The sequence below is a fragment of the Hyposmocoma kahamanoa genome, unplaced genomic scaffold, assembly GCF_003589595.1.
Source record: "Hyposmocoma kahamanoa isolate Upper Pololo Valley unplaced genomic scaffold, ASM358959v1 102, whole genome shotgun sequence".
In the NCBI taxonomy this organism is placed as follows: Eukaryota; Metazoa; Arthropoda; class Insecta; order Lepidoptera; family Cosmopterigidae; genus Hyposmocoma; species Hyposmocoma kahamanoa.
Window position 1 is genome coordinate 11,561,228 of NW_020653337.1, and position 27,822 is coordinate 11,589,049.

The 27,822-nt window shown below is 35.9% G+C and overlaps 1 protein-coding gene across 5 annotated transcripts in view; it reads left to right on the forward strand.

Moving 5' to 3' along the window:
• Window positions 1–9,216, forward strand: part of LOC113232810 (sodium-coupled monocarboxylate transporter 2-like) — a 49,567-nt gene extending 40,351 nt beyond the window's left edge. For 4 of the 5 annotated variants that reach the window (XM_026467630.1, XM_026467647.1, XM_026467657.1 and 1 more), the window contains 7 exons: window positions 2,810–2,964; window positions 5,216–5,356; window positions 5,949–6,173; window positions 6,313–6,494; window positions 7,467–7,711; window positions 7,873–8,172; window positions 8,323–8,955. In XM_026467630.1, the coding sequence (XP_026323415.1) occupies window positions 2,810–2,964; window positions 5,216–5,356; window positions 5,949–6,173; window positions 6,313–6,494; window positions 7,467–7,711; window positions 7,873–8,172; window positions 8,323–8,358 (1,284 nt within the window). In that variant the 3' untranslated portion in view covers window positions 8,359–8,955. Of the gene's footprint in view, window positions 1–2,809; window positions 2,965–5,215; window positions 5,357–5,948; window positions 6,174–6,312; window positions 6,495–7,466; window positions 7,712–7,872; window positions 8,173–8,322; window positions 8,956–9,181 lie in introns of those variants that run through there. The other variant, XM_026467640.1, reaches the window with a different exon arrangement.
• The last annotated feature ends 18,606 nt before the right edge of the window (window positions 9,217–27,822 follow it).

Sequence of the window (27,822 nt, forward strand, 5' to 3'; positions counted from 1 at the left end):
TTCCTAATGAGCACCCCCAAATACCTCGAAAATGATACCCATATTGCATTTATTTCAAAAGTCGTGTCCGCCATCTAGGATTTAGAAATAAATGCCATATTCTTGATGAGCACCTCGAATACCTCGAAAACGATTCCCATTTTGCGTGTCCGCCATCTTGGATTTAGAAATGAGAAAAGTCGTGTCCGCCTTCGTGTATTCAGATATAAATGCCATTTCCATAAGGATTACCAAAAATAAATTTTTGAAAATTCCTGTCACTTGATGTTGTCGATCAACAGTAACGATCGATAAAATCGAGCATATCTGTAGGCACCTGATCGAGATTGTCGATCGACAAAATCGAGCAAATCTGTAGGCTTTAACTTAATGATGAGTTAAGCAAGATACAATTTCCCCACTTTTGAGGGAAATGTTATTCCATGGCATCATTATTTGTATATTTGTGTGCGTGCCGACGAGCGTAAATACAAGTTGCTTACGCCTACATGAATTTGATTTTTGCCTCACTTGTGACAGTTCGTTTGATATGAAACTATCATTCTATGCGTTATTATTCTAAAGTTTTTACCCTCAACTTAGTGTAGGAAGTGGCCGCACGTATGCGTTACTACAAGTACCAATCTCATGTTTATCTCGAAGGACGAAGCGCGAGTATAATAGCGAGTAGAACAAAGTGAAGGTAGTAGTTCCGATTATGTTGATTATTCAGACTATGATTTCTATTAGAATATGAGTAAATCACAAAATTACATTATGTGTTCATTTTTCTTTTATATTACATATACGGCGACAAGCTGGGACGGGGATGTCAAGGAGGTCATGGCCTACAAAAAGCCCAGTACTATGGTAATATCCCCAACGGATTTTTAAAAAATTAAAGATTTTATGCACATTTTTACGTTTTAACACCTTTGGACGCACTGTACTCAAACATAATTAATTGTCTTGTTCCGTTTCTTTTTATTATCTTAAATCAACCTGCTTTTTCATGATCGAAGTATTAAATTATATTTCTCATTAAAAGGTATTTTAAAAATATCAAGAAGTACGTATAAGTAAATTTTTTTGTATTAGTTAAAGGGGTGTGTTAAAAAATTGAAAATGTGTGACACCGCATCTGCAATTAATTGTAATAAGTTGTCTACCATCTAATTACAAAAAAAATGCGTACCTATCTACTTTAGTTATGATTTTATTCAAAATTTCATCAAACTGGTCGACATTACAGTAATAAACGGGACTTTTGCTGAAGTGTGAAAAACTTAATTTTTTGTGATTTCGGTGTTTAGGAGGGTTTTTACTTTTGTACCGCACGTGGCAGTGGTTTCTAACTACAAGTTAAGAAATAAATATTTGAAAATGAAAACTTTTATTTTTTATGACAATCGCAATTATTTCACATTTTTCACAGTAAATGTTCAAAATGGCAGTTGCAATGGCCTAATATACAGCCTGCACCGCCTAATAATCGCATCATGGACTGCAGCTAGGCTTGCTGCGATTGGGGAGCAAGCGAGAGGCATCGTACCGTGCCGTACCTTGTAGGTCGGATGTGCAACCAGTTCGACCTAGCTGCAGCCCATGATGCCATAATTAGGCGGTGCAGGATGTGTATTAGGGTCGGTAGCTGCCATTTTGAACATTACTTTGAAAAATGTCAAATAATTGCAAGCTTTTATTTTTATATGTTTTGTTCCTTGATTTCAAGTTAGAAGCCACCGCCACGAGTGGTACAAACCATCTTAGACATGAAAATCACAAGAAAATAAGTTTTTCACAGTTTAGCAAATATCCCGTTTATTGCTGTAATATCGACCTGTTTGATGAAATTTTGAATAAAACCATAATTAAAGTAGATAGGTATGTATTTTTTTTTAGTAATTAGATGAATAAGTAGGCAAGTTTTTACAATTAAGTGCAGATGCGGTGTCATGCAGTTTCAATATCTTTAACACACCCGTTCAAATAATACAAAAAAATATTTCTTTTATATACTCCTTGGTATTTTTAAAATAACTATTGGTGAAAAATTTACTTAATACTTAGCTCATTAAAAAGAAGGTTGATTTAAGATAATAAAAAGAAAAAGAAAGATAGAAAAAGACAATTCTGTTTGAGTACAGTCGCGTCCAAAGGTGTTAAAACGTCAAAATCGTAATGTGCATAAAATTTTTAATTTATAAAAACCTTTGGGAATATTACCATCGTATCATGGGCTTTTTTGTAGGCCATGGGCTTCTTGACATCCCCATCCTGGCTTGATGTCGACTTAATAGACACCCTGTATATACAAATGATTATTATGAAAGCAGTTTCAAGCACTTGTAGGAACTCCTAGCTTAGCAGTTAGGAGTTCCAACAAGTGCTTGAAACTGCTGTAGTGTATGTGTGTGTGTGTGTGTGTGTGTGTGTTTGATTTCTTTTTTTTTTGTGACGGGCTGTAGTCAGACTGAAGATTCACGACAGCATTAAGCCGCTACCCTTGAATTAAGCGGAATAAATATAACACACCAAAATCCAAAATAAGATCAAGTGTGGTTTGTATGGAGTACGCTCACTGTACTGATAATTAGTTTTTGAGTTTTTTAAAAACAAATACATACACTTATAGTAACATTTGGTTCTGTATTTGTAACAATTTCTTTTCCTAACAACGCGATCGTTAATGTCATCAGTTATACAGGTAATTACAAGCGCAAATAATAAGGGTGTCCGAGTCAAAAATGTTTTGCCTGTTCAGATCAAGTATCTGATATTTAGATTTTTCTTTCGACGTAATATAACTCATTCTGTATTGTCTTTACAGGGTGGTCTCAAAGCGGTGGTTTGGACGGATTCAGTACAAACAGGCATCATGTTTATCGGAGTGCTACTTGTAGCCGTAGCCGGCACGGTGGCCGTTGGTGGCGTTACGAACGTACATGAGATCGCTCAGAGAACTGGGAGATTTGATCTGTCTAAGTGAGTTTGGAACACAGAACGTTTTTGTTTTGAGCATGTTCTGTGGTTTATAGAAAGAAAGAAAGAAAGAAAGAAATTATACATTGTTCCTTAATTGTTTATTAATGCATTTGATTGATACGTGGGGCGCACTATAAGTTTCCGGAATGAATAAGAAAAAAAGTAGTATAAATGGTCAGAAATGAATTTATTGTTTCTCAAAATATTCTCCGTCAGCGTTAATGCATTTTTTCATACGAATGCATCAATTTTGAAAACATTCAAGCCACTCCTCCGTCTGAAACATATTTTTCATACACTTTGACAGCCTCTTCAGGTGAAGGAAATCGTTGACCGCGTAACTGCAGGTTCTTAATTTTTGGAAATAAATAAAAGTCACAAGGTGCCAGGTCGGACCTGTACGCGGAATGGCTCATAAGGTCAACGTTGTTCACCTTCAAATATTCATTTGTCTGTCTGGCCATGTGAGAACTGGTATTATCGTAGTGCAAGATGATACGGCGTTTACGGTTATTTTTCCGGAGTTTGTCAATAACTTCCGGCCAGCAAATGGTCGTGTACAATCACCATTCAGGGTACCTACAACAATTCTCCAAAGCAACAGTGGCCACGTGTTCAGTTTTATTAAAAAAAGAAGCAGTCATCCGCTTAGAGGCATTTTGCACGCGCGCCCCTTTGGTTGGGATCGGCTCATCTCGAAAGACCCATACGCTCAATTGCTGCTTTGTTTTGGGATCGTAACTATAAATCCATGTTTTGTCACCTGTTACTATGTCCCACATCGAAATAGACGCCCCTTCGTTGAATCTGGTAAGCATGGCATTGCACCAAGTGACGCGATCCGTTTTTTGAGCCTCCTGTCAAATTGTGTGGGATCCACCGAGAGTACAGCTTTTTCACCCCAAAATGTTTGTGTAAAATGATTGTATTTGACCCATGCCTATGCCGAAAGATGCCCGAATCTCATGGTATGTCACATGCCTGTCTGTTTTGATCATACGGCGCACAGCATCGATGTTTTTGTTGTTTACAGTAGGGGACGGGCGACCATCACGAAATTCGTCACTGAGATTCACACGACCGCGTTTGAATTTTGCAAATCAGCTATAAATAATCGTCTTGCATGGTGCTTCATCGTCAAAAGCAGTTTGAAGTCGAGCGAAGCTCCGCTGAGCTGTTAAATTACACTTAAGGTCGTAGAACATCATACTATGAAAATGTTCACGATTAATTTTTACGAGTTCTTAGGTTTTCGCGATTGTTACACATAGGAAATGAAACTGTTTTTCCGGATTTAAATCGCGTGTATTTGTTTTTTCAAACAAACCGACGTTTCGGGCTCTTTACAGGTCCCATGGTCACGGTTGACTCAGGTGGTACAGTCTTCAACCAGTTATGTCTAATATTGATGCAAACCACCCTATTTTTTCACTATGGTTACAATAGTTATTTATTTTTATTTATTTTAGTTATTAATTAAATACCTTATTTATAATTTTACAAAGAAAACATCCCAATTTACGATAACGAATATAAATATAAATAACGAATATAAATAATTTGTAAAACTTAATATAGCGTAAATTGGAATGTTTTCTTTGTAAAATTAAAAATAAGGTATTTAATTAATAACTATTGTAACCATAGTGAAAAAATAGGGTGGTTTGCATCAATATTAGACATAACTGGTTGAAGACTGTACCACCTGAGTCAACCGTGACCATGGGACCTGTAAAGGGCCCGAAACGTCGGTTTGTTTGAAAAAACAAATACACGCGATTTAAATCCGGAAAAATAGTTTCATTTCCCAATTTTTACGAGTTAAATCCATGGTGATGTAGACAACCAATTTTTAAAATGATGCCACAATGTAAAAACAAGGCACAGTCAGATGAAACAAACTATATTCTACAGCCAAAGAGTTCCATTATCAAATGTTGTAATTACTTTTTAAATATTGTTTATGTAAGTGGTCAGTTCCGGTAACTTATAGTGCACCCTATGTATAGCTCATATAGCTGGTGAATGTGGATCATAGTATATTTACGCTATACATATACTAATTTAAAGTATAGTGTGTAAATTGAGCGTGTATGTTTCGTGTCATATGGCAATTTGCCTTTCTTGTGGAAAGTTTGTTTCGTGACTTATTGTTAGTTGCAGATGTTGTTATATACTTTTGTAAAACTCTAAATTAGGGATCTATTTAAAATTTTAAGCGAATTTTTGAATTGAAATTATTTTGTGGCAGTTGGAGTTTTTCTCCTTACGAGCGACAGACGGGATGGGGGGCGATCGTGGGAGGCACCTTGTACTGGACATGTTTTAATTCCGTCAATCAGACTATGGTACAACGGTATATATCGCTCTCTACATACAAGAAAGCAGTACAGTAAGTATTATTTCGATTAAAGTACGTCTAACAGGTGATCGGCCTATAAAACTGTCAATGTATTTAAGAATTTAAATCAAGGAGTCATGAATGATTACATATTTTTTTTAACTTGCCCAATTTTACTTTTTTCACAAAATTCCTATCTCCCGTATCTAAATACTACCTACCTTCTTAAAGAAATAGACGTCTAAAACAATATACACTTAAATTGAAAAGAGAAGTTACTAAGTGTATTATTTTAAGATTGATGTATTATTTGATTTGGTTCTTGTAAAATGAATGTGTTCATCTGTGTGTGTCTGTGTATAAGTTTATTGGACAGAGTTCACCGTACCTATTTCCGCCGCCAAGCAGTAATGTGGGCACATTGACGTGGGCAGGTGAAATTACAGACATATGACATTTATCAACTTATGTCTCGAGGTGACGGGGGTAGTAGCAGTTCCCCTAAGTTCTTTAAGATACGATGCTCTGAGTTGCATTGCAACTGTTATAAACAGGCGTCTCGCTTACCACCAGGTGCACGATTTGTTCGTCCCGTTATTTCATTATCATGAAAAAAGTTCTTAATAATTGCTCTGCTTTTCAGGGCTTTAGCCATATTTTGTTTTGGGGCAATAATTGCCATATGTCTCTGCGTGTGGTGCGGACTGACAGCGTGGGCAGCGTGGACACTAGGGGGCTGTGACCCACACGGTGTTCCAATTGTGGATGACAGGCTACTTCCGGCCTTTGTCACATATGTGTCCAAAGTTCAGCATTTACCGGGATTGAGTGGTGTATTTCTTGCTGGCGTGTTTGGTGCAGGTTTGAGGTATGTTTTCTGGCTTTCTACAACGTTTGAGTATTTGCTTTTTTTCGAACGTTAGCCGCTCATTGCTAGGTGAACATTTTTGCATATTATTATATTGTCCATAAATAAGTGAAATATAAATAAAACTTTTACCCTACAGTTCCCTGTCAGCGGTTCTGAACGCATGTGCGTTAGTTGGTGTTGAGGACATAATGCGTGGATGGCTGCGATTACAATTGAAGCCATTGGTCGAGGGCATTATTGCCAGGCTTATCAGTGCTGTGTTGGCTGTTGTTTCTGTCGTTATGCTTATAGTAATTGAGAAACTTGGCGGTGTTCTTGGTAAGCAATATTTGCGATGAGTTTCTTCACTTGCGATGATTTTTCATCTTGAATAAAAATGTTCGGTTTATTTGAAGAAAATTATTTGTATAAAGGAGTACTTACTGTGTATTGATGTTTTATTTCATTTGTCTCAAATACTAGCAAAATAACGTCATTACTATACAAATACAGATCATCCACATACGACCATTATACATTCGCGACTAGTCGATCACGACATATCGAAAATACTCCGCTTAATTGTCTTCATGGGCTTCCACACGCTCAGCACTTAGGGTTGCTATACAATGCGCAGCCGCGCTGTTCGAAAATGGTGGCAGACGGAACTACAGTCCCACCACAAACTACCTGATTGTGGAATATCCAGCTGATTTTTTTTACAATGCATGATAAATAATGACGTTACAAGCATCTTTTACGCTTACGTAATTTCTTGAAAAAATCGATGATTTCAGAGGAAAAAATTGTTTATTTTTTGTATAGAAAAATATACTGCGTATATAATATATTCTCCTGTATTGTGTAAATATATAGTTTCTTTAATTTGAATTCCCTGCGCCGCTCACAGGCAGCAGTGAAGTACCCGTATGTGGTGCAATGTTCGTATGCATACAACATGAAACCGCGCGGCGGCGTGTGGGATCCGTTTTAACGATGCACTAGATAGTAGTATATCTACGTGTGAGATGATTTTTATGTATGATATATACAGAAAATACTATAAGAAACTTAATTTGATGAACTACTCAAGGTATGATTATTGACATTGGTTCGTAAAGCCAATATGTAACGATATCCTCACGTACTCGTACATAATGTAATGCTAAAAAAACAATCTTAGATAAGTTTTACCTACAAGTGTGACCATATATTAATTGTAAAATACTGCTTTATATATACATCAATCGAAAGGGGATTGTTTTTCTTTTTGTTTTGACTGTTAAATCTAATAATTCTCTCTTTTCGTAGGCGTAGCAACGGCACTATCAGCAATCGCTGCCAGTACATCTTGCGGTATTTTTACCTTGGGCATGGTATGCTGGTGGGTGGGCCCCAAGGGCGCTATTTCAGGAGCGTTCGCAGGAGCTCTCGTCGCCGGAACTATATCCTTGGGCACGCAGGCCGCGGCTGCTGAAGGACTCAGGGTCCCTCCACTGAACTTCAGCGCGACTTGTCCTCATAATCTCACTTTCAAACTACTTAAAATGAATGTCGTAAGTAATTTTGAACTATCATTATTGTTTGAGTATACATGAATAGGAAGGTACCAACTATCACTAGTGAAAAATGTTAATCTCCTTCGAAATACGATTATCAAAAACGATACCTTACAAGTGACACAATTTTTATTATATTACGCAATGCGATTTTGCAGGATCCAGAAACAGTTTTTCCCCTTTTCCGCATATCGTACCATTGGATTGCGCCTCTCGGCTTATTAGCGACTATTACTGTCGGTGCAATTGTTGGCTGGTTATTTGACAAGAAGGCTTCATTGAGGACTGACCTCGAGCTGTTCACACCTCTGATTTGGAGGTGCCTGCCACAGGAGTATCACGACAAAGGAGGCGAGACTCGACGGCAAATTGCCGCCAAAGACCTGCTAAGAAGCGGCCAGGTTGCTTCCACCCCATTAATAGAAACCAAACCAGAAGGAAAGGTGAATAATACAGAGGTATGTTAAAAGTTTCAATAAAGTTATTTGTTTCTTGTTACATAAAATTACTCAATATAAACCCCAATAAGCGAATTACCAAGAAATTTCTTGGAATAGGCGAAGAACTTCGTTTGTGTAACTAACTCATTCTTGGTTTTATTGTTTCAGATCGAAATTAATGGCGAAGTTCCACAAAAATCTTAGATTTATTTTTTGTAAAGTAATCTTCTAGTACGTCACGAACTTTTTACGGATCGAAAAATGTATTAAATATTATTTTATAAATTGCTGTTTTATAATTATTATTCTATAATTTTGGAGTCATTCCTTTTAGGTGGTGTTCAATAATGTTAAGCTTCAGTACAATGAGTTATTTATAAAATCGTTACTCTTCTATTGTTGGCTAAATTTACAATGTATGACTACATAAATAAGAGTTGTAAAATGTGCGCTAAAATGTTTTAAATTGTTTAAATTGCATGCAACAATATGCATAACAAAATTTACAACAGGGACCAATACTTTTGTCTTAGCTTTGCATCTAGTATTATTTTTTAAGTCAATGATATTGAAAATGAAATACATTATTTATTCAAAGTTTACGATAACTAATATACAGTAATTTGGTGCCTCATTTTTAGTGTTTTACATTTGATGATCACACGCAAAGTGTCCTCTAAGAAAAGCTTTTATTTCAGGAATATTTGACTTGAGAATGAGGTTTACTGCCTCGAGAATATCGAGGCTTTTGACATTAAGAGACCCTTAATTAAAAAGTATAAGGGCGCCTATAAATTAGACGATTGTAGAAGCGCTGCAGTGGCGCAATTGTAGCACGGCAGCTGCGCATCTGTAATTTTTATTTCACTTACTGTGAATGCAAAAATGACGCGCGCGTGTCACGACAGTGGCGCTGCAACTGCGCTTCTAAATATTGTATGAAAATTAGTAGTGGCGCCACTGCAGCGCTTCTACAAGTGTCTAATTTGAAGGCAACCTTAAAAATCATTGACTTACAATTATATGGACGTCGGGTCCGCGCTAAAAAGTGTCCGCACTTGTAAGGCGCTAAAATCGTATACAGAGCGCGACACTCCGCTTTAGTCTTCATTTGTTCTACGGACAGTGAGATACTGCGATGACATAACAATTTAAATTTCGAATAGGTTGACTTGGGACATTTTTTTCGTGGTTTTTGTATTAGACCCGTCGTCCATTTATTTGTAAGTCAATGTTAAAAATCTAATAAATCAACAGTCGTTTTTAATTCTGGTTACAAAGACAAGGTGTAGATTGGAGCTCAGTATAATCTGTGAAGATTGAAGAACGGTAGTAACAAAATGAGGTTCACTCAATAACCTCCATTGTTTCTTACATACCCACTATAAAATCGAATACCACTATAAATTTTTCAATTTATAATTAGAGTTAATAAGGAACTTCATTACAGCATAATGTTTTGCTAAAAGTGTGAAAACCTGTTTTTGAAACAGTCTCCAAAGTCCGTAAATTTCGAGAATGTACCTCGATGTGAGTGTCGATGTTTTTTTCCCGGGACGCGGAAATGCAGCGAGACTGAAAGCCCTACCTCAACTGATTATCATTTTAGGGCCCTTATTTTTACAAAGAATTGTTTTTTTTTTTGCAATTTCTTGTACCTTAGTGATTGATTTACATCTTATCCTGGTTGTTTTGACAATAATTATTTGCGCGAAGGATTTACAAAACTCATTTCGTGTGGTCTTCATTTTTCAAGATTCGGAAGTAGGTCTGAACGGTGGTATCAAAAATTGTATTAAATGGAAATAAATAAAAATTAATTTATACCGATAACATTAAAGGCGCATACTGAAGTTGTAAAAGTTACAATATTTATTTATTTTGAGCCGAGTTTTAAAATGGCTACAATTTCTTTATAAGTATTAGGTACTAGTTAAGAAATGTGTGGAGATGATAAAATTATTTTCTTAGTAGAACTAAAACTAAAAAGTACCTGTTTTTATATTCTACTAAGAAAATAATTTTATCCTTTGATTAGGATCTTTTCTGTCTTTAAAGTGATTTTCTTGCAATTTTAATAACACCAAAGTATAGGTGTAGGTACGTAAATAAAAACACTATTAGATATTTTCTATTTATTAATTCTATTATGTGATTTTTGTTTGTACGCATCACACAATTATTAATGATTTAAAAAAATACTTAAGAGTTTTAAGATAAACAAATGTGACATGGGTACTTAACAATACATATGTGATATTTTTAGGAAATTGTACTTTGAATTTATAGTTATTTGTGATGGAAATTTCATATTTTTATAGACAGCACTTAATGTACCATATAATGAAATTAGTAATTATATCAATGTAGATACATCGTTACTACATTTGTAGCAAATAGTCTGTTCAGACAATAATTAATGTTGGCAATAAAATGTACTTAAATGAAATTAATTTTATTTTAGTCACATATAAATAAAAAAATTGCAGTTTCTTCTGTGAACCTGACGTAAAATGTCCTTATTTATAAGATTTTATCACTTGAAAATTCACACATCGTGTAATTGAAGATTTTACGTGAGCCCACGAAACCCACGACACAGCAAAAGACGAATTATTTGTGAAACGTGGCACAAATGGTACAATTCGTTGGTAAACTTCAGGAAAGTTATAAAATCGTGAGGGAACACCGCTGTACCGGCGTAAATGGTGACATATAATTTGAAACTTTAACTTGGACCTTATTTCCTTAGCTTAAAATCGAAAAGTGTGAGTAATATTCCTAAAGCGTTATACAGATCCGGCGGGCGGTTTGAGATTTGCATTCCGCGCGCATTCCGAGACTGCTATTAAAAGTCTTGAGGGATGCGGCACGGAGAAGAACGGAAAAGAGCGCGTAGTGGGTATATAGTATACATACATATGTATAAGTATGTTCCATTTTCAATAATTTTCGATGTTCCACAAAGTTAAATATACAGCCGTAATAATTTTTATTGCATATTGAGAATTTATAAAATAAATAAAAATTCTTTTCGTCACACTTGCACATAAATAGTATGAGTGCATGCAGACTAGCTTGCTATGGCTGTAATGAAAAGATAGAGGTAGGTACCGAGGGTTTTATTTGGGGCATTACAGTCAAGTAAGCCTGCATGCAATCATACTATTTCCTCGCAAATGTGATGAAAAACATTTTGTCTCACTTATGGGATACGGGAATTACGGACCTCGACTCCGAAAGTCCTGTCTTGGAATTCGGGCTTCTAATAGAATCTTCGTAATTCCTTATTTACCGCCCTTAATACATAAAGTACTATTATTATCTGTCAGTACAGTTAAATAGAGAACATTTTGTAAATTCAATTTCAAAATTCAAAAATTATCATAATGCCTCAATATTGTGTACTTTCGCTTTTTGCGTAAGTCTCCAATATAATGACTAATTGTCAATACACAAACATCGTAAAACTGATTTTGCTGTCGTCGGAAAGCTTCTTGGAAGGGAGTCTTGAGCGTAAAATAAATTTGACTACGCGCTGTTTAATTGTCTAAAGGAGTCACATTATACTGAAACGTGATTAGGAACTAGTCGTCGTCTACCGTTTAATTTATAAGTTATTATTATTAAGTTATTAATGCCCTCCATATTTATTTTACTGATACCAAGAGATGCAACGATCAAGTCGTGGGTTTGGTGGGAAAAAATCCGCCTGTTCATAACAGTTGCAATGCCACTCAGAGCCTTAAATCGCAAAGATCTGAGGAGCACCGCCACTGCGCCCTTTACTCTGTGACATAAGTTGACAAGTCCCATGTGCCTGCAATTTCACCAGCACCCTTACCCTTCAAAACCGGAAGACCATAATGCTCATAACACTGCTCGTACCAAATAGGTAAGGTGGCAGTACTTCCCTGGCCAAACTCTTTCACACGTATCTCTACTGCTACTAACATTTTGTTTGTGTAAAACAAAGTATGTTCAAAAGTAAATTGTGCGCTATCAGTTGTTAAAAGAAAATTTTAAAGCCCCTAGCTGGAAGTACACGACTTCAAATAACCAAATTACTTTAGAAAAAATGTTATGGATATAGGTACTGATTAAAATACTTACTTTTTATAAGAACGACGCAGAGTATATATAATTTTGACGCTTTTAATCCTTTCTCTTCTGCATTCTTATTCACGGTTCAAATTGTGAAATTATTACCTATTAATTCTATGTAGATTACGTAATTACTTTGTCCGATACATTAACTGCATTAAACTGTTAAACAAAGACGCCACCGCAATGCTAGTAGCATCAGCAATATTAAAAGGAGCTCTGATATTTCTGTTTTGAAGTCCATTTATTGAATGAAGGGAAACCAAAAGGATGAGATTTCAGAGCTCTTGTAAAATTAGGTACTTTTATGCGAGAAGAGTTTATAGTAGTCGTAAAAAGCACGCGGCCCATCGTGGTAGACGCTCAATTAATTAATGAGCCAACTCGAAAATGAATTACCCTGGGACTGAGGTGTTCCTACGTAACTCGTTCTTTAGTTAAGACTTCTAAACGTAAAATTTTACTGTTTTGGTGTTCATTTAACAAAATTGGAATCGCGTTTTACTACTTCGTTGAGGTTGCTTCGGCTATCCAGATAAAGGTGCCGGGAAAAATCTAATTTTCTGTGTAAGAACAATTTTTCAACGCCTTTTAGATATTAAAGACTATTCGTTTGTGTAGAGATAAGCATCCACTGATTTCAAGTAACAATTAGTTTTTATTCTCCTGTTTTAAGCGTGAAGGAATGGGTAAGATTGTCAGTTATCAGTTTCATCGGAGAGTTCAACCCTCCGGCTCCACGGCCATTGGTCAGCGAATCTCGCCCATTTACGCCCCTCAAGGAAAACTCAGAGCAATCTCAGTTTCTTGTAACATTGACTTGTGATAAAGTGGAATAGTTGGAGCAGTAAGTTTTTTTTGAAATATTTTAGGCGTGTTTGTACCAGAGATTTACCTCGCTCATAAAATCATCTGCGGCAGCGTTTGATGGTCTTTCAACTGGCGTGATCGGCGTAAAATCGGCAGGTTATATATTTTGGTGTTAAAAAAACACACTGGGACACTGCCACTGATCCTGTAACCCTGAGACAAGTTTACAAGTCTCGAGTGCTTGCAATGTCACCAGCAACCTTGCCCTTCAAAACCGGGACGCAGTATCTAATGCTCACATTACTGCTTGGCACCAGAAATAGGTACGGTATTTTTTGGACGAACTCTTTCACAAAGAGCACTACTGCTACAAACGTTTGGTGGAAGTGTTTATTTATGTTCACTTTAGCCAGATGGGCAACCATATCCCCATTTACTGTATAAAACTAATTGTTTCGAACTGTTTTTATATACGGAATCTTTCATCAATACTAGCACTTGTGTGATTCAACGATTCTCTTAGCGATATTTTTTTGCAATTGTGCTTACAAAAATTGTAATAATAATTACCAACTATATATATATACATATACATAGGGCGCACTATAACTTTCCGGAACTGGCCACTTACATAAACAATATTTAAAAAGTAATTACAAGAAAGGAAAATTGCCATATGACACGAAACATACACACTCAATTTACACACTATACTTTAAATTAGTATATGTATAGCGTAAATATACTATGATCCACATTCACCAGCTATATGAGCTATACATAGGGCGCACTATAAGTTACCGGAACTGACCACTTACATAAACAATATTTAAAAAGTAATTACAACATTTCAAAATGGAACTCTTTGGCTGTAGAATACAGTTTGTTTCATCTGATTGTCTCTTGTTTTTACATTGCGGCATCATTTTAGAAATTGGTTATCTACATCACCATGGATTTAACTCGTAAAAATTTTTCGTAGTCTGCTTTTCTACGACTTTTAAGTGTAATTTAACAGCTCAGCGGAGCTTCGCTCGGCTTCAAACTGCTTTTGGCGATGAAGCACCATGCAAGACGATTATTTATAGCTGGTTTGCAGAATTCGCACGCGGTCGTGTGAATCTCAGTGACGAATTTCGTGATGGTCGCACGTCCACTACTGTGAGCAACAAAAACATCGATGCTGTGCGCCGTATGATCAAAACAGGTTCGAGCATCTTTAGGCATAGGCATGAGTCAAATACAATCAATACTACACAAACATTTAGGGGTGAAAAAGCTATGCTCTCGGTGGATCCCACACAATTTGACTGAGGCTAAAAAAACGGATCGCGTTACCAGATTCAACGAAGGGGCGTCAAATTTGGTGTGGGACATAGTAATAGGTGACGAAACATGGACTTATAGTTACGATCCCAAAACAAAGCAGCAATCGAGCGTATGGGTCTTTCGAGATGAACCGAAACCAACCAAAGTGGCGCGTGTGCAGTGTGCCTCTAAGCGAATGATTGCTTCTTTTTTTAATAAAACTGGACACGTGGCTACTGTTGCTTTGGAGAATCGTTGTACCGTGAATGGTGATTGGTACGCGACCATTTATTTGCCGGAAGTTATTGACAAACTCCGTAAAAATAACCGTAAACCCCGTATCATCTTGCACCACGATAATGCCAGTTCTCATACAGCCAGGCAAACAAATGAATTTTTAAAGTGAACAACGTTGACCTTATGAGCCATCCCGCGTACAGTCCCGACCTGGCACCTTGTGACTTTTATTTGTTTCCAAAAATTAAGAACCAGTTACGCGGTCAACGATTTTCATCACCTAAAGAGGCTGTCGAAGAGTTAGCAAAATATGTTTCAGAGATTGTCACGGAGGAGTGACATAAATGTTTTCAAAATTGGTTCATTCGTATGAAAAAGTGCATTAACGCTAACGGAGAATATTATACGCACTATAAGTAGATATATACATATGTGTGTAATTTGCCCTGTATAACAGTTTATATAGACATCGTTAGGTATAGCGTGATCATGGATTCTAGTCTCATCGGCTCGAAGAAATTTTTCAATGTGTTCCATTTTTATATTAATAATCATAACAAAACTAGTGGAGGTATTTCACATACTGCATTGTTTATATTGCTATTCTATGTTCAATGAATAATATACAAGATGTAACTGCCAAACTCGAAATGGAAAATTTGTAATTAGGTATGGATTATTCATACTGCACGCTTGGAGTTGCTCTATGGAGTCGATTTTGCATATTTGCAACCTTTCATTCCAGCAATGGTCAGTGACAAGTGATGAAAATAAGCGAATGAAAGTAGAATGAAACGAGAAAAATGAAAAATTTTAATATTTATATAAGAGTTCGCATTCATCAATGATAAATGTAACTATTTATATACGCTTGACGATGAGATGATATGTCTAATGAAAGTGAACCAACTCGCCACTGGTTCTGAAAATGATATGATTTCATTATATTTTTTCGTATCTCTTTTTTTTTAATAATTATAATTACATAATTTCAGGTAAAATTTAGAACAGAATTTCGTTTATTTTGTGAATATAGAATTATAGTAAATACATTATTTATATATTTTTTAAATATTGCGTAAGATTTATGACAAAAAATATTAAGAAGAAAAAAATGTCAGCTGTGGATAGTTACTAATATGTACAAAAAAATTAAGTGTTTGTCTTGAAAAATAAAAAAGTATATAGATTTTTAATCTGTAACTCATCATACTTTTCACGTGTGTGTGCATGAATGAGCACCCTCAAAAGAAAGTTTATAAAATATTAGTAGTCATTTAGTAGAAGTTCTAAAACAAATGTAGAAATCAATCTTTTCAAAAGATAAAACAAAATATAAATAACTTAATGTGGGCTCACTCAGTTTTCACAGAGGGCCAAAAAGATCTAGAAAATTATTAATTTCCGTAGTGTGGCGATGTAGCGCACATCTGTAGTACGTACTATGTTTTAGTAGCATTTAAAGTATAAGTTATGTATAGGTATTATCTATTATAGAATAGATAAAAATATACAATAATTCTGTACATTAATTCCACATAGTTCTCTTCACAAATGACGACAAAGCTTTAAAGCTCTAATGTAAGCTATAGCGAGCTTAATCGTCTGGTAATGCAGCCGGTGTCGAGTGTCATTCTGTCGTTTTAATTGAGAGCTCTTTGCACCTTTGTACGATGAGGGAAAATGTGGTGAGATCAACTGGAAGATTCAAACAGACGGGGAGGTTTTGTGCTTTTTAAAAATCGATTGAAAGTCTTTGTTTACTAAAAAATTTTGAGGGTTCATAACCTGTACAGTACAAAAGGAACCCTTGTGGTAAAACTTCAGCCAGTCTCTAAGTTACGGCTGTTTTTCTCAAAAGTTACTATTGCTAAAGAAATTTGATAAAGTTGTACTAATTGATTAAGCCAAAAGTTTATATCAATAAGACTGATTAATATGGAACATTTTACAGAAAAAAACGTGTAAAATTTCAGATACATTTTACACATATTTTTTTTTAAATAACGTCAAACTTTACACTTAAGATGTAAATTGAACTTTATACACTTGTGATAAGAACAGTTCCCAATTCAAAGTGTCAAGCTGAATGTACTTTTGATTAATACCTTTTAACGTCATATTTTTATTCGCGGAAACATTAGTGTGCGAGTTCTGCTCGCACTTTCCTCGTTATTTATCTTCTTTCTCTTGCTTTTTAACCTTACTGAAGGACGTGCTACCATATCATATTTATGCTACACATATGAACTTTATATTCTTAAGCCGTCAATTAAATGGCGAAGAAATAACATTGGACATCCCCACAAGTCTAAGAAATTGTTTGTTTTCATGACAGAATAATTTTAACTTCGCTTCTATAAAACTCATGTTAAAAATAAGTATTTTTAAAACCGTAGAGCCAGTAGGACTCACTCAGGAACACAGTGTCGCCTTATTTAATCGCCACATTACCAGCATCGCATGCAAAGTGCATCTCTCACATGTAAAACAGTACCGGCGGGTATTTAAATTTCGCCTTCCCCGTAATTCGAGTGCAGACAAAGGCTGGAGGAAACGTTGTTAATGTGTTTCCTCGACGGCTCTCAAAGTCATTCATTAACGTACCTCTAGAGGGAAAATCTTAAAAATTAGCAATTTCTCTCATTGTATCTTTTAGTCGCTGACCACTTCAGAAAAACGTTTTACACAATTGTGTGTGCGTATGTGTGCATTGTAATGAATAACGAATGTTTTACAATTATGATGTTCATTTAATTTTTTGTGGAATTACTCCACAAGTCTGTTGTAATTATTGATGCAATGATCGAACACAAATAAAAATTCCTTTGCTCTGACAGGACTTGAAACTGCGTCTGTGTCACACCAGGGCGACAACAATCAAGGCAAATCCTAATCACGAATCAATTATAAAGATATTGTCCTAACTGAAGACTCAACAAGAACCGTAATGTCCCATTTAGTCTCCGAATATGACGTCACACAGCATAGTTACGTCTATAAATGGTTGGGATATTTAAGTGTAATTTGTTTATGTACTATATATCATTATTTACGTATTTTTTTTGGTTATTTTGTTACTACCTGATTTTGTCCATGATTAACCTGTGTCTTTGAAAAATATCATAAGTTACTTTTGCATATTTCTCCTAAAATCCAACATTCCTTCATCTTTACCTCATAACATTCCAAATTCCAGTATATCAAAATAATACAAACAATTTGATCACAGTTTGGGAAACTTGATGTTGGTCGATGAATTTTCTCTGACACACCTGTATGCGGCGCAGTGTTTCAGTGTTTTGCAGCAAGCCGATGAATAATAACCATGAAATTAATTTATCGTTCACTCACGCTCGTACGGTGAAGACAGGCTATTTCACTGGAGTATTTGATGCGCAGTCATATACGAAAACAGGGTACGTACTTAAAGTTCTTGTTGCTTCTCATGAATCTTTAAGTTGCTTACACGTTAACAAGTAATAACTGAATGAAACCGATAAACCAATCGCCGATGTTTTTCATGAACACAAAGTTCCCGTGTTTTTATAGAGCTCCTTGAGAAAGAAGTACCAGGTTCGTCCAGTGAAGTAATAAAATAAATAATAAAGGTGGTAGCACCTTATCTATTTCTGCGGCCAAGTACTAATGTGAACATTACTGCGTTCCGGTGTTGAAGGGTAAGAGTGCTGGTGAATATACAGGCACAGGGACTTGTCAACTTATGTTGTATTATGCAGTGGCAGTTCATCTCAGCTCGTTACGATATAAAAAACATAATCCAGTTGCCATTAAACGAAAGATACAATCTTTAAGCAAAAAGTATTTTATAGAAACAAAATTGTGAAGCGCTTGTTTAAAACACTTAACATAAAGCCCACACTCTTATCTCTCAAGAGGGGTAGGCAGAACCAAGGAACATCACCTCACTCTATCCTGACTCAACTTTGTAGCCTCATATATATCAACTTTTCTTGCCTTTCATACAACTTCTTTTATTCTTGTCGCTTCGGGTCCCAGCCTTTTTGAGGATGTCACTGATCTAATCAATGTAAGTCTTTCTGGGATGTCTTTTAAGAACCGTTCCATCTACATTTGCATCACATTTCTGTTTGGTAATTCTTCTTACATCCATATGTGCCCAAACCACTTCAACATTTTTTCCCTATTCTAGTCACCATATCCTCTTTAAAGCTACATCTTTCACGTATTACTGTATTCTTCACTCTGTCACTTAACTTTATTCCACAAATTTTCCTCCACGATCTCATCTCCACTGCATTAATCCTAAACACAGTACAAGTACATGCTTCTTCTGCCATACCCACTACCAAACATAAATGTAGGAACCAGCAAAGCATTGTGTATGGACATGTGTGCTTTTTAGTATAAGATGTTGCTCCCCATTAGATCATTTTACAGCTCCATTTACTGCGATTGTTCTACAAAATGATTACTTATTAAAACAATAAGTGTTTTGGCAGTATAAGCAAAAACAAAATCTCAACTCAACTACGTTGCTTTACATTACCATATTTTTACAAACCTCGTATAAGATTCTTAGAGTTATTACTAGAGAAACTAAATTAGGTAGGTAGGTCTATTACGACTAGTTAACAATTAACCTTCGTATACTCGTGCGTTGGTCTCTCAGACCGACGACTATCGATTATCGTGTTTTTTTGTTAAACGGTAAACGTTAGAGCTTTGTGCTCACTGCTAGCTGCATGATTCGTGGCTAACGTCATTTTAGCGTAACCAATATACCCGTACACGACACCGATCGGTCCCATACACCGACGCGGGTATAGGTATCACAGTTTTAGGCAATTAATATTTTTAGTAATTCCAATAGTCATGTACTATTTTTAATTGTCATTAAGTTCACATTATGTATTATATTTGTAAATTATTTTAGGTTATATTTTATGACCTCAATATGTATGAGAAACGTATGAGAAAGTTTTTGTAAGAGGATGACTCTGATTCCAACTATGAGGGCGAAAATAATAGTGACTTTGAGGTTCATATAGAAGTGGAACAAGTAAGAAATGACATGGAGCTGGAGGTAGTTCTGAAAGTGAGGAGAAGTTTCTATTCTATTACCTAGGCAAAGATAGTCAAATTAAGTGGACTAAAAATGCTCTATCGATGACAGTAAAAAGTATTTTTGTGCAAGATATATACAAAAATTTTTGAAAAAAACATTTTTATAAAACAAGATATAAACAAAAAAATACTTAAAAAATATAAAAAAAATATGTTGTATAAAACTTTGCTTGATATAATTTTACACATTTCCTTTTAATATTGAACTTAATTTTAAGATGATATTTTAATAAACAACATACTAAAATGCCCCTCGAACTTTCGGTCTCATAGACCGTGCGCGGGTATATGTCCTACACTATTTCCACGGGTATAGCAATTAAGCTGTAACTACTTGCAAATTAATACAGTTTTTTACTATTGTCCTTCGTTCATTACATTTCAAACTTGAAGGGTACATTTATTCGACACGAATTTTATCACGCTCACCCCGAGCGGAGACCGCGTTGCCGCCGCGCAGTGACCGCTTGCGTCTAACTGTCATGTCAAAATACGATCTATTTATTTAGCTTTTATGGGCAAGCTGGTTTGAACTTGGTCTACGTAGCGGCCGCGCGGTTGTATTATTCAGAAGAATTTAAATATTGTTGCTTAGTAAATATAATTCAGATTCGCCATTAATGTGTCTTTACTAACTACGTCGTCCAATCATATATCCAACCACTTAATCCTATGATCATGAAGAGGAACACTCGAATTGCAGCGAAAAACCCTCAAAATAGCGAAGAGTCAACAAACGAATTTCCGACTTGTCAAAGTAAATCTCTGCTGACAATACGAATGGCAATAAAATCCTGAGAGGGTTCAACTGGCGATTGGGCTTTCACCCCCTACTATGAGATTAGTCTGTTGTAAATTTTAGAAAAATCGCACATTGCAAGAATTAGTAAACAGTAATTTTCCGATTAGTTTTCTTTACCTAATTTGGTTGGCAATTTTTATTATTATATTTTATTAATGTTCTACAATATTACCATGAAATGTTACTTAATATTCGAGTGTACATAGTATCCTGAAACAATATTTCATATTTCACGATATTTAACTCGTATACTGAAATAATAAAAATTGCCACAGAAATTAAGTAGAGAAAGTTAGCCTGAAAATTACTCGAAAACGAATATATTATATTTGGCCAAGAATAAGTAGAGATCACCTATGTTAACTATGACACATTTGGTTTTTTTTAGTTAAATTCGTATTATTTGACTTGATTGGTTTATTTACCAACATTTTTGTCGCATTAGAATTTGGACGCTTATCATAATAACACCAAGTAAATGCCGACAGAAGATTTGTCCGAATGAATTCGTAGATATAAATTGCTTAGTAGGGGGTAGTGTTAAGCCGTGCAAAAAGACCTGCCTTCCGCAGTTTTTGAGAATCCCACAGCTAAGCGGTGTAATTTGCTAGATAAGATGCGGTTTGTGCGGTCACTCCCACAGATACACATCTACCGATTAGAGGAAAATCCCAAAAAACTGCCCTTTTTATCGCTAGCTACATTGGAATGGTAACTGAATGACTAAGTCAATAGATGGAGTGTTTCCAGGCAAATATGTAATGAGGTTAAACATTACAACAAATCTGGACCGCCTTCATTGGCTAACATCGTAGGTAAATTGTAATATGAACTTTACGAATACATGCTATTACAATACTGATGTCATGGTAATTGCTCTCTTAAACAGTAATGGCAATATAACAGGCGGCGGCGATTGATGTGGCCTTCGCGAACATTAATTCGAAGTCCGTCGCAGCCACTTCATTTTGAACAGCTCAGTGCCTCCCGAGCTGTTAGGTGGACGCTTTGTGCGCTCCTGTTTGCTAAAGTCCTCGTATTTATTTTAGATTCCATTGTACTGCACTCCGACGCTTTGTCGGAAAATAGCCCTCTGCCGTACCTCGCTCTGTAAATTTTATTAATACGTGAAACATTTACAAAACGCGACCGCACCGTCGAATTAATGAGTTTTATTGTTGAACAGAGAGTAATGGTCTTGAAATGAAGCGCACCCTAAGCGTAGAATGTCTGAATTCAGAGGGAGTGTGCAGATTTTGTCGTTTTAATTTATGCAGCTTATTTTATGATTGCCTCTCTACACACCCACCATTTAGCATGTAGATGAGATTTAGAACACCTGCTGCTTACATTACGACTCTTCTTATGAATTTTAGACAAAGTAATTTTGCAAGTGTATATAGCCCTATGAAAAACCATAGCTTGGAAAGGACAACAACAATAATGCAAAAAATCCGTTTTATTTGAGTGTTGAGGTGGGTTCAAAAGACAGTACACGCTGAAGATATTACGTTGATCCCGTAGTCGGACTGCACGTAAATATTCGAGCATTCCTGTGCGCGGACTAACAAAAGAATTTAATAACACCGCGAGATCAGGGCGAGGCGGGCGGTGGCCGCCAGCAGCGCAGCGGGTTGCGGGAGTCCGCCCTCAGCCGGTAAGCTTATTATCGCGCCCGGGTTTCTGTGCCACCAAGAACATATTTGCTTTGTTCGCGAATGTCAACCGGCCACTACCGCCCTCGCAGAGTCAATAGCAAGAGTTTGTGCGCCCGCTTAAACATTAAAGAGCTCACAATGTTTAGCGACGGCGCAAATTAAAATAGGCTTTATGCGAAATTTAATTTGCGAAGGACAGAACCGAGGGATTCGTTTGAGGAGTGCTGAACAGGTAGATGTTTCTATTGGCAATAGAATTAAATCTACTTTTGTTTGAAATACGTTTACGGTACGAATATTATTTGAAGATCTTGCAGTGTATAAAATCATTGTATATTAAGAAGAGCTACTAAGAATTTAAATATTTCAGTTACAGCTACTTTTGAAGGCTCTGTATATTACTATATTTAACTGTTTGCTTGTTTTCAAAATATGTATTATATTTTCAACTGCTATTAGAACTGGTAGAACATTATTAGTTAACATCGTAGCGAAGCAAATTTCAATGTAATCTAATATGCACACAGCGCACCAGCTCTTCCAGAATGGCTCGTGAACTTGTGGCGGTAGTTCAAACAGCGACCCTGTTTGCCCTAATTTTCATTGCGCGAAAACTGAGTGTTTCAAAACAAACAGCATACCGGCAACTAGCTCGTATTAAATGAAACTATATTAAAGATTCAAAGAGGGTTCGTTAAGTTTCTCCTAACCATAAACTGCGAAGCCTTTGCAGGGGACGTTGAATAAGTCAGCATGACCAAGATCAGCTAAGATATGCTTTTCTAGATGAGACTGACTGAATGATATCGAAATCATGAAGCACATTATAAGTATTACTATTTCCATATGCGTTTATTTATTTATATGCGCCAAATTGGCATTATTCACTTTTACGCAGAATTTGTGTAATTGAACGTTTAATAATACTTAGTTAAATGTGGGTTTATGTATAACTGTTGAAGCTAAACTAAGTAAACCAAATCTTGTGAACTAATAGAATGAGGAAACGTAGAGCAAATTCGTGTTTTTAACGGCATTCTACATCTGCAACTAAAACAGTAGGCGCTTACTTGCCTTTCTGTACATATTATGTGTTAGGAGTGGCGGCGGGCGGTTTTGATGGACAACAATTTTATTTGAATGCTTTTAGTGTCAGTCTCACGTAAAGTACATGTGCGCGAAGTATTCTACTTTATGACAGACGAAGTGAAAAACTCTCAGTACTATTTGTCTGTTTATTTGAAATAGAGCTGATTAACTGAAAAAAAATATATTGCATATTGAGTTTTTAAAACAAAACATCGTATTACAATTGCTAAATATCCTGTAAATAAAACTATTTTATTTACAGAATGTGAATAATATTATTAGATAATTCGAGTGTTAATTCAATATATTTATTGTACTTTCGAATAAGAGTATAACGTAATTAATTTGAAATATTGTCTTATCGAGATGTTAGGTTTCCTCAATTGCTACACATTGGAAATGAAAGTGATTTATAGCCGCGTAGGTATATTTGTTTTTCAAAGAAATTAACGTTTCAGGCTCTTTACAAGTTCCGCGATCACGGATGGTTCATGGTTCGTTTGAAAAAAGACATACACAATTTTAAATGCGGACAAATAGTTTCATTTCAATATTATTATAATCATAAAGTTTTCAATTAGTATAACGTCAATGAAATAATTAATATATTTAATGATAGAAAAGTCCTCTGTTAGTACCCTTTGGGATCCCGGTTGCTGCCGCAGCACATAGGTAATCGGTTTACCTGACCGCAAAATGCGGCTTCTCAAAGTCCTTTCACAAAACCAGCCCTTTGACTGCGTCTTCAAATATTTGGTCGAACGCCGCAGCAAAAAGCAGTTATTTTCAGAATAAACGCTCATAATCCCAGCTCATGAAACCCGCTTTTCGTCCAGTCAAAGCAGATCGGGATCTGCTTTAACTGGACTACTATTTAACAGAGTTTCTTTGACCCATGTTAATCATGTTTAATAACAGATTTGCATCTCATGGGAATTAAACGCAGCTTATTTAACTCGGGGAACTAACTCAACGCGAATCACGTCAAATAAGCAACAAGACAACAATTCCCAAGTTCGCGCTAATCGAACGCCCGTGATTAAAGTTGTACGTTTGCAGTAGCATGCTGACGTTTGCTGTCGGTGGATTCAATATTGATACTGCCGTGTCTTGGCTATGGTCCTGTGGCGAATGCACTCTCGCAACTGTTTAATACGTTACAAACGGCAACGATCGTATTTCTATATCAACAAGTTTAAGTAACTCTACAATTGGAAACGGAGAGGTTTTTCTAATAAAATAACATTCAAGACGAACGTCCGGGGGACGCCGAAAATTCACCTTGTACCCTTCACTCAAACAAATGCTCCGACATGCCAACTTTCATAAATATCAAAGCAGGCTTAGCGAAAACAATTTCTTGCGAATCCTCCGGCGGCGTTCACACGTCGCTTTGGTGGCGGTGGCTAACACAATTTTATTCGAGCATAAAAAACGAGCTCATCATGCAAACGCCAAAGTCGTGGGACGTGGCAGCTCCCGCGGTAAAACAATTTATCTGCATCGACGGAATTACGAGCGGTGCGTCTTGAATAAAATATGTCGCCGGCTGTCAGTCGAAGGAAGACGTTGTCTGGGAACCCCACCATGGCCCAGGGCTGGGGTAACTTTAAAGCACACGTCGAAGCAAATAAATTCAAATGCTTGCATCTAACTGTTTAATCAATCCGTCACTCATATTTTGGGTTTCTTACACTCACAACATTGGTATTAGTATTATTGGAATTATCTTCTTCAAGCTGATTTGACTGCTAAGTGTCATAATTATTAGGGTCTTCTTATCTGAGTAAAGTTAATTAACGAGTTTTCTAACATTGAAACAACAAGAAAGTGGTCTAACATCTGACGATTAAACAAGCACGGAAATAAAATATCATAAATCATTACGATCATTATAGTCAAGATTATGCCTCAAAAACATTTTTTTTTCTTTTAAATTACGTGTGTTTATTGTGAATTAGTATGAGCTAACTGACCTCTTTCTATAGTAACCAAACCATAACGTTGCGTTTATCATAGATATAATAAAAATATTGTAGAGGAATCAGTGTTGTTCATTTAAGAAAATTTTTTGCTAAATTGTGTAGTGGTAACCCTGATCACAAATTTGACTGACGAAGAGCGACGTGTACCAAGAACACCAGGAATTAGGTCCTGTAAATGTACTCGTGTATTCGGCCGCTGTATTTTTGAGGAGTTTATTCCTTGAGGGAAGTTATTTCTTCGATGATCGCTGTCGGACGTATGCCTCGATGTGACACGTTTACCTTTTGATAGCTGAGAAGAAAAGCCTTGGGGAAATATGAAATTAGGGAGGGTAATGTGAACTTTTATTTTTTCAATTTTCTGTCTTATTATTTTGTGAAAGTATGTAGAGACAGTAGAGATCCTTGTAAAAGAGGTCGTCGAGAAAAGTACTGCAACCAAAGCTATTTCTGCCGCCTAGAAGTAATCTGAGTATTATTCGATTTGGGTATTGAATGGGGCTGATAAAACTACATGCAAATGGGACTTGTCAACTATATACATATATGTCTCAGGGTGATGGGTGTAGTGGCAGAGCCGCTCAAATCTTTGCGATATAAAACTCTGAGCGGCACTCTACCTGTTATGGGTAGGCGTGTATCTAATCACCAAAAGCACGACGTGTTCATCCCGTCACTTGATATCATAAAAACAATTCGATTTATTTTATGTGGTCATGTAACGTCTAAAAACGCGCTTAAGAACACATCTCTAACACCACTAAAAATACTGCACAAATTTCACATTTTCATGCCGTTAACGCAGTAATAATTATTTGTTATACTGTACAAACTTAAAGTTTTAATATAAATTATTTTTAACTTGAATACTATATTTACTTTTACATTTGAGATACTACTTTATTATTTACATTTGGATAAATTCTCGTTGATTTTTCGCGAAACAGATTTAAAAAATGCGTCTCACGTCGAAAATAAATGAAAAATAAAAGGGACGTAATTTTCTTCCTCGGTGAAATGATAAAAACGTACCTATGACAAGTGTGTTTTCCGGACGATTGGGTGCCATTGGAATTTTAATCGGTGATGCAGGGTGGTTGTATAGTAGTGGCACGGCACATTACTGATGGTATACAACAAGCATAACTTTGATGCTTTTTTGAAGTCTAGTAATTAGTATTGATTCAATTTTCAGTTCCAAAAGGCTCTGCAGATAAAATTGCACGTGACTTATTTAAAAAAAATAAATGACTTGTTATTGTAATTTTGTTCTATTAATTTGTTAGCACTGAAAATACAAACAATTTAATTTACAGCTGGAAAATCTGAATAAACTTCGTCATAAGTATAGGAAATGAAACTATTTTTCCGGATTTAAATCGCGTATATTTTTTTTTTCAAACAAACCTACGTTTCGGGCCCTTTACAGGTCCCATGGTCAGGGATCGTCATAAGTATATTTTTTTGCTGAAGCACCTTCAAATTTAAAATTGTCTAGCGACTTAAGAAGTAACAAAAGCACCATTGAAAACTAAATTCATCAATTCCCCTTTCTTCCAACCGAGCAACTCCTTGTAACGTCGTCACCGTTTCAAGCGGTTGAATATTGGTAAAATAAATATTGGAACACGTGACCGAGCATCGACAATGTCTCCGCTCGCTCCGTGTTTGCCATCTACTCATTGGAATCACGCCTTCAGCCGTCACTAACTCGATTTATCGAAACGACGAGTGTTGCGATTTGAAAATTACGGTATTTATAAATCTATACTGTTCTTTTTACAAAACTTCTCCATGGAGCGATGCCTTCAAAAGTTGAGTTAGATTCACAGTTTATATCAAGTTTATGTAAAGGATCTATTACTAACTAAGCCTACGATGTAATCTAAATAGTAAACAAACTAATTAGTAATAATCAAATTTTAAGCCTATTCTTTTATGGCCTCTTTCATTTAAGTAATGGTAGATTTGAATACCTAATTAAATTTAGAAATTATTTTGTTTAAGGTTAACTTAAAAAGCCCGAATTTAATGTCGAAAATATAATAAATGCTACCGTTTTTGTTACATGTATTAGTGACAGATTAAACATGGGGGATCATTCTAAAATTGAACAGATATCAGAGAGACGAGTAAGTATTTATTCAGGCGCAAGATCCTAGCCAGTGAGCAAACGGACAGTTCCTTATTGGCGACAACTGGATTTCAGAGGAACTGGCTGTCAACCGTGAATGGACACCCTCGGCAAATCCTGTGTTAGAATTATAGTGTAAGTATTTTGAACGCTTGATTTATTCATAGCAAGTTCTCATTTAGTTCTTAAATACATGGACAGCATTCTAACGCTACTATTAAATTTTGAAGTTTATACAGGATGGCCCATTTACAGAGATGAAAAAATTATTTTTAGATAGAGAACATTGTAACGACCCATTTAAAATAAACATTAGTTCTGCGAAAATCAATAATTTAAAGTTTTGTTTTTTTTGTATACTTTTTTGAAAATTTTCTACTCTAGTAATTAAATCCACTCTAGTTTGAAAACTGTTCCACTAAATTAATTGCC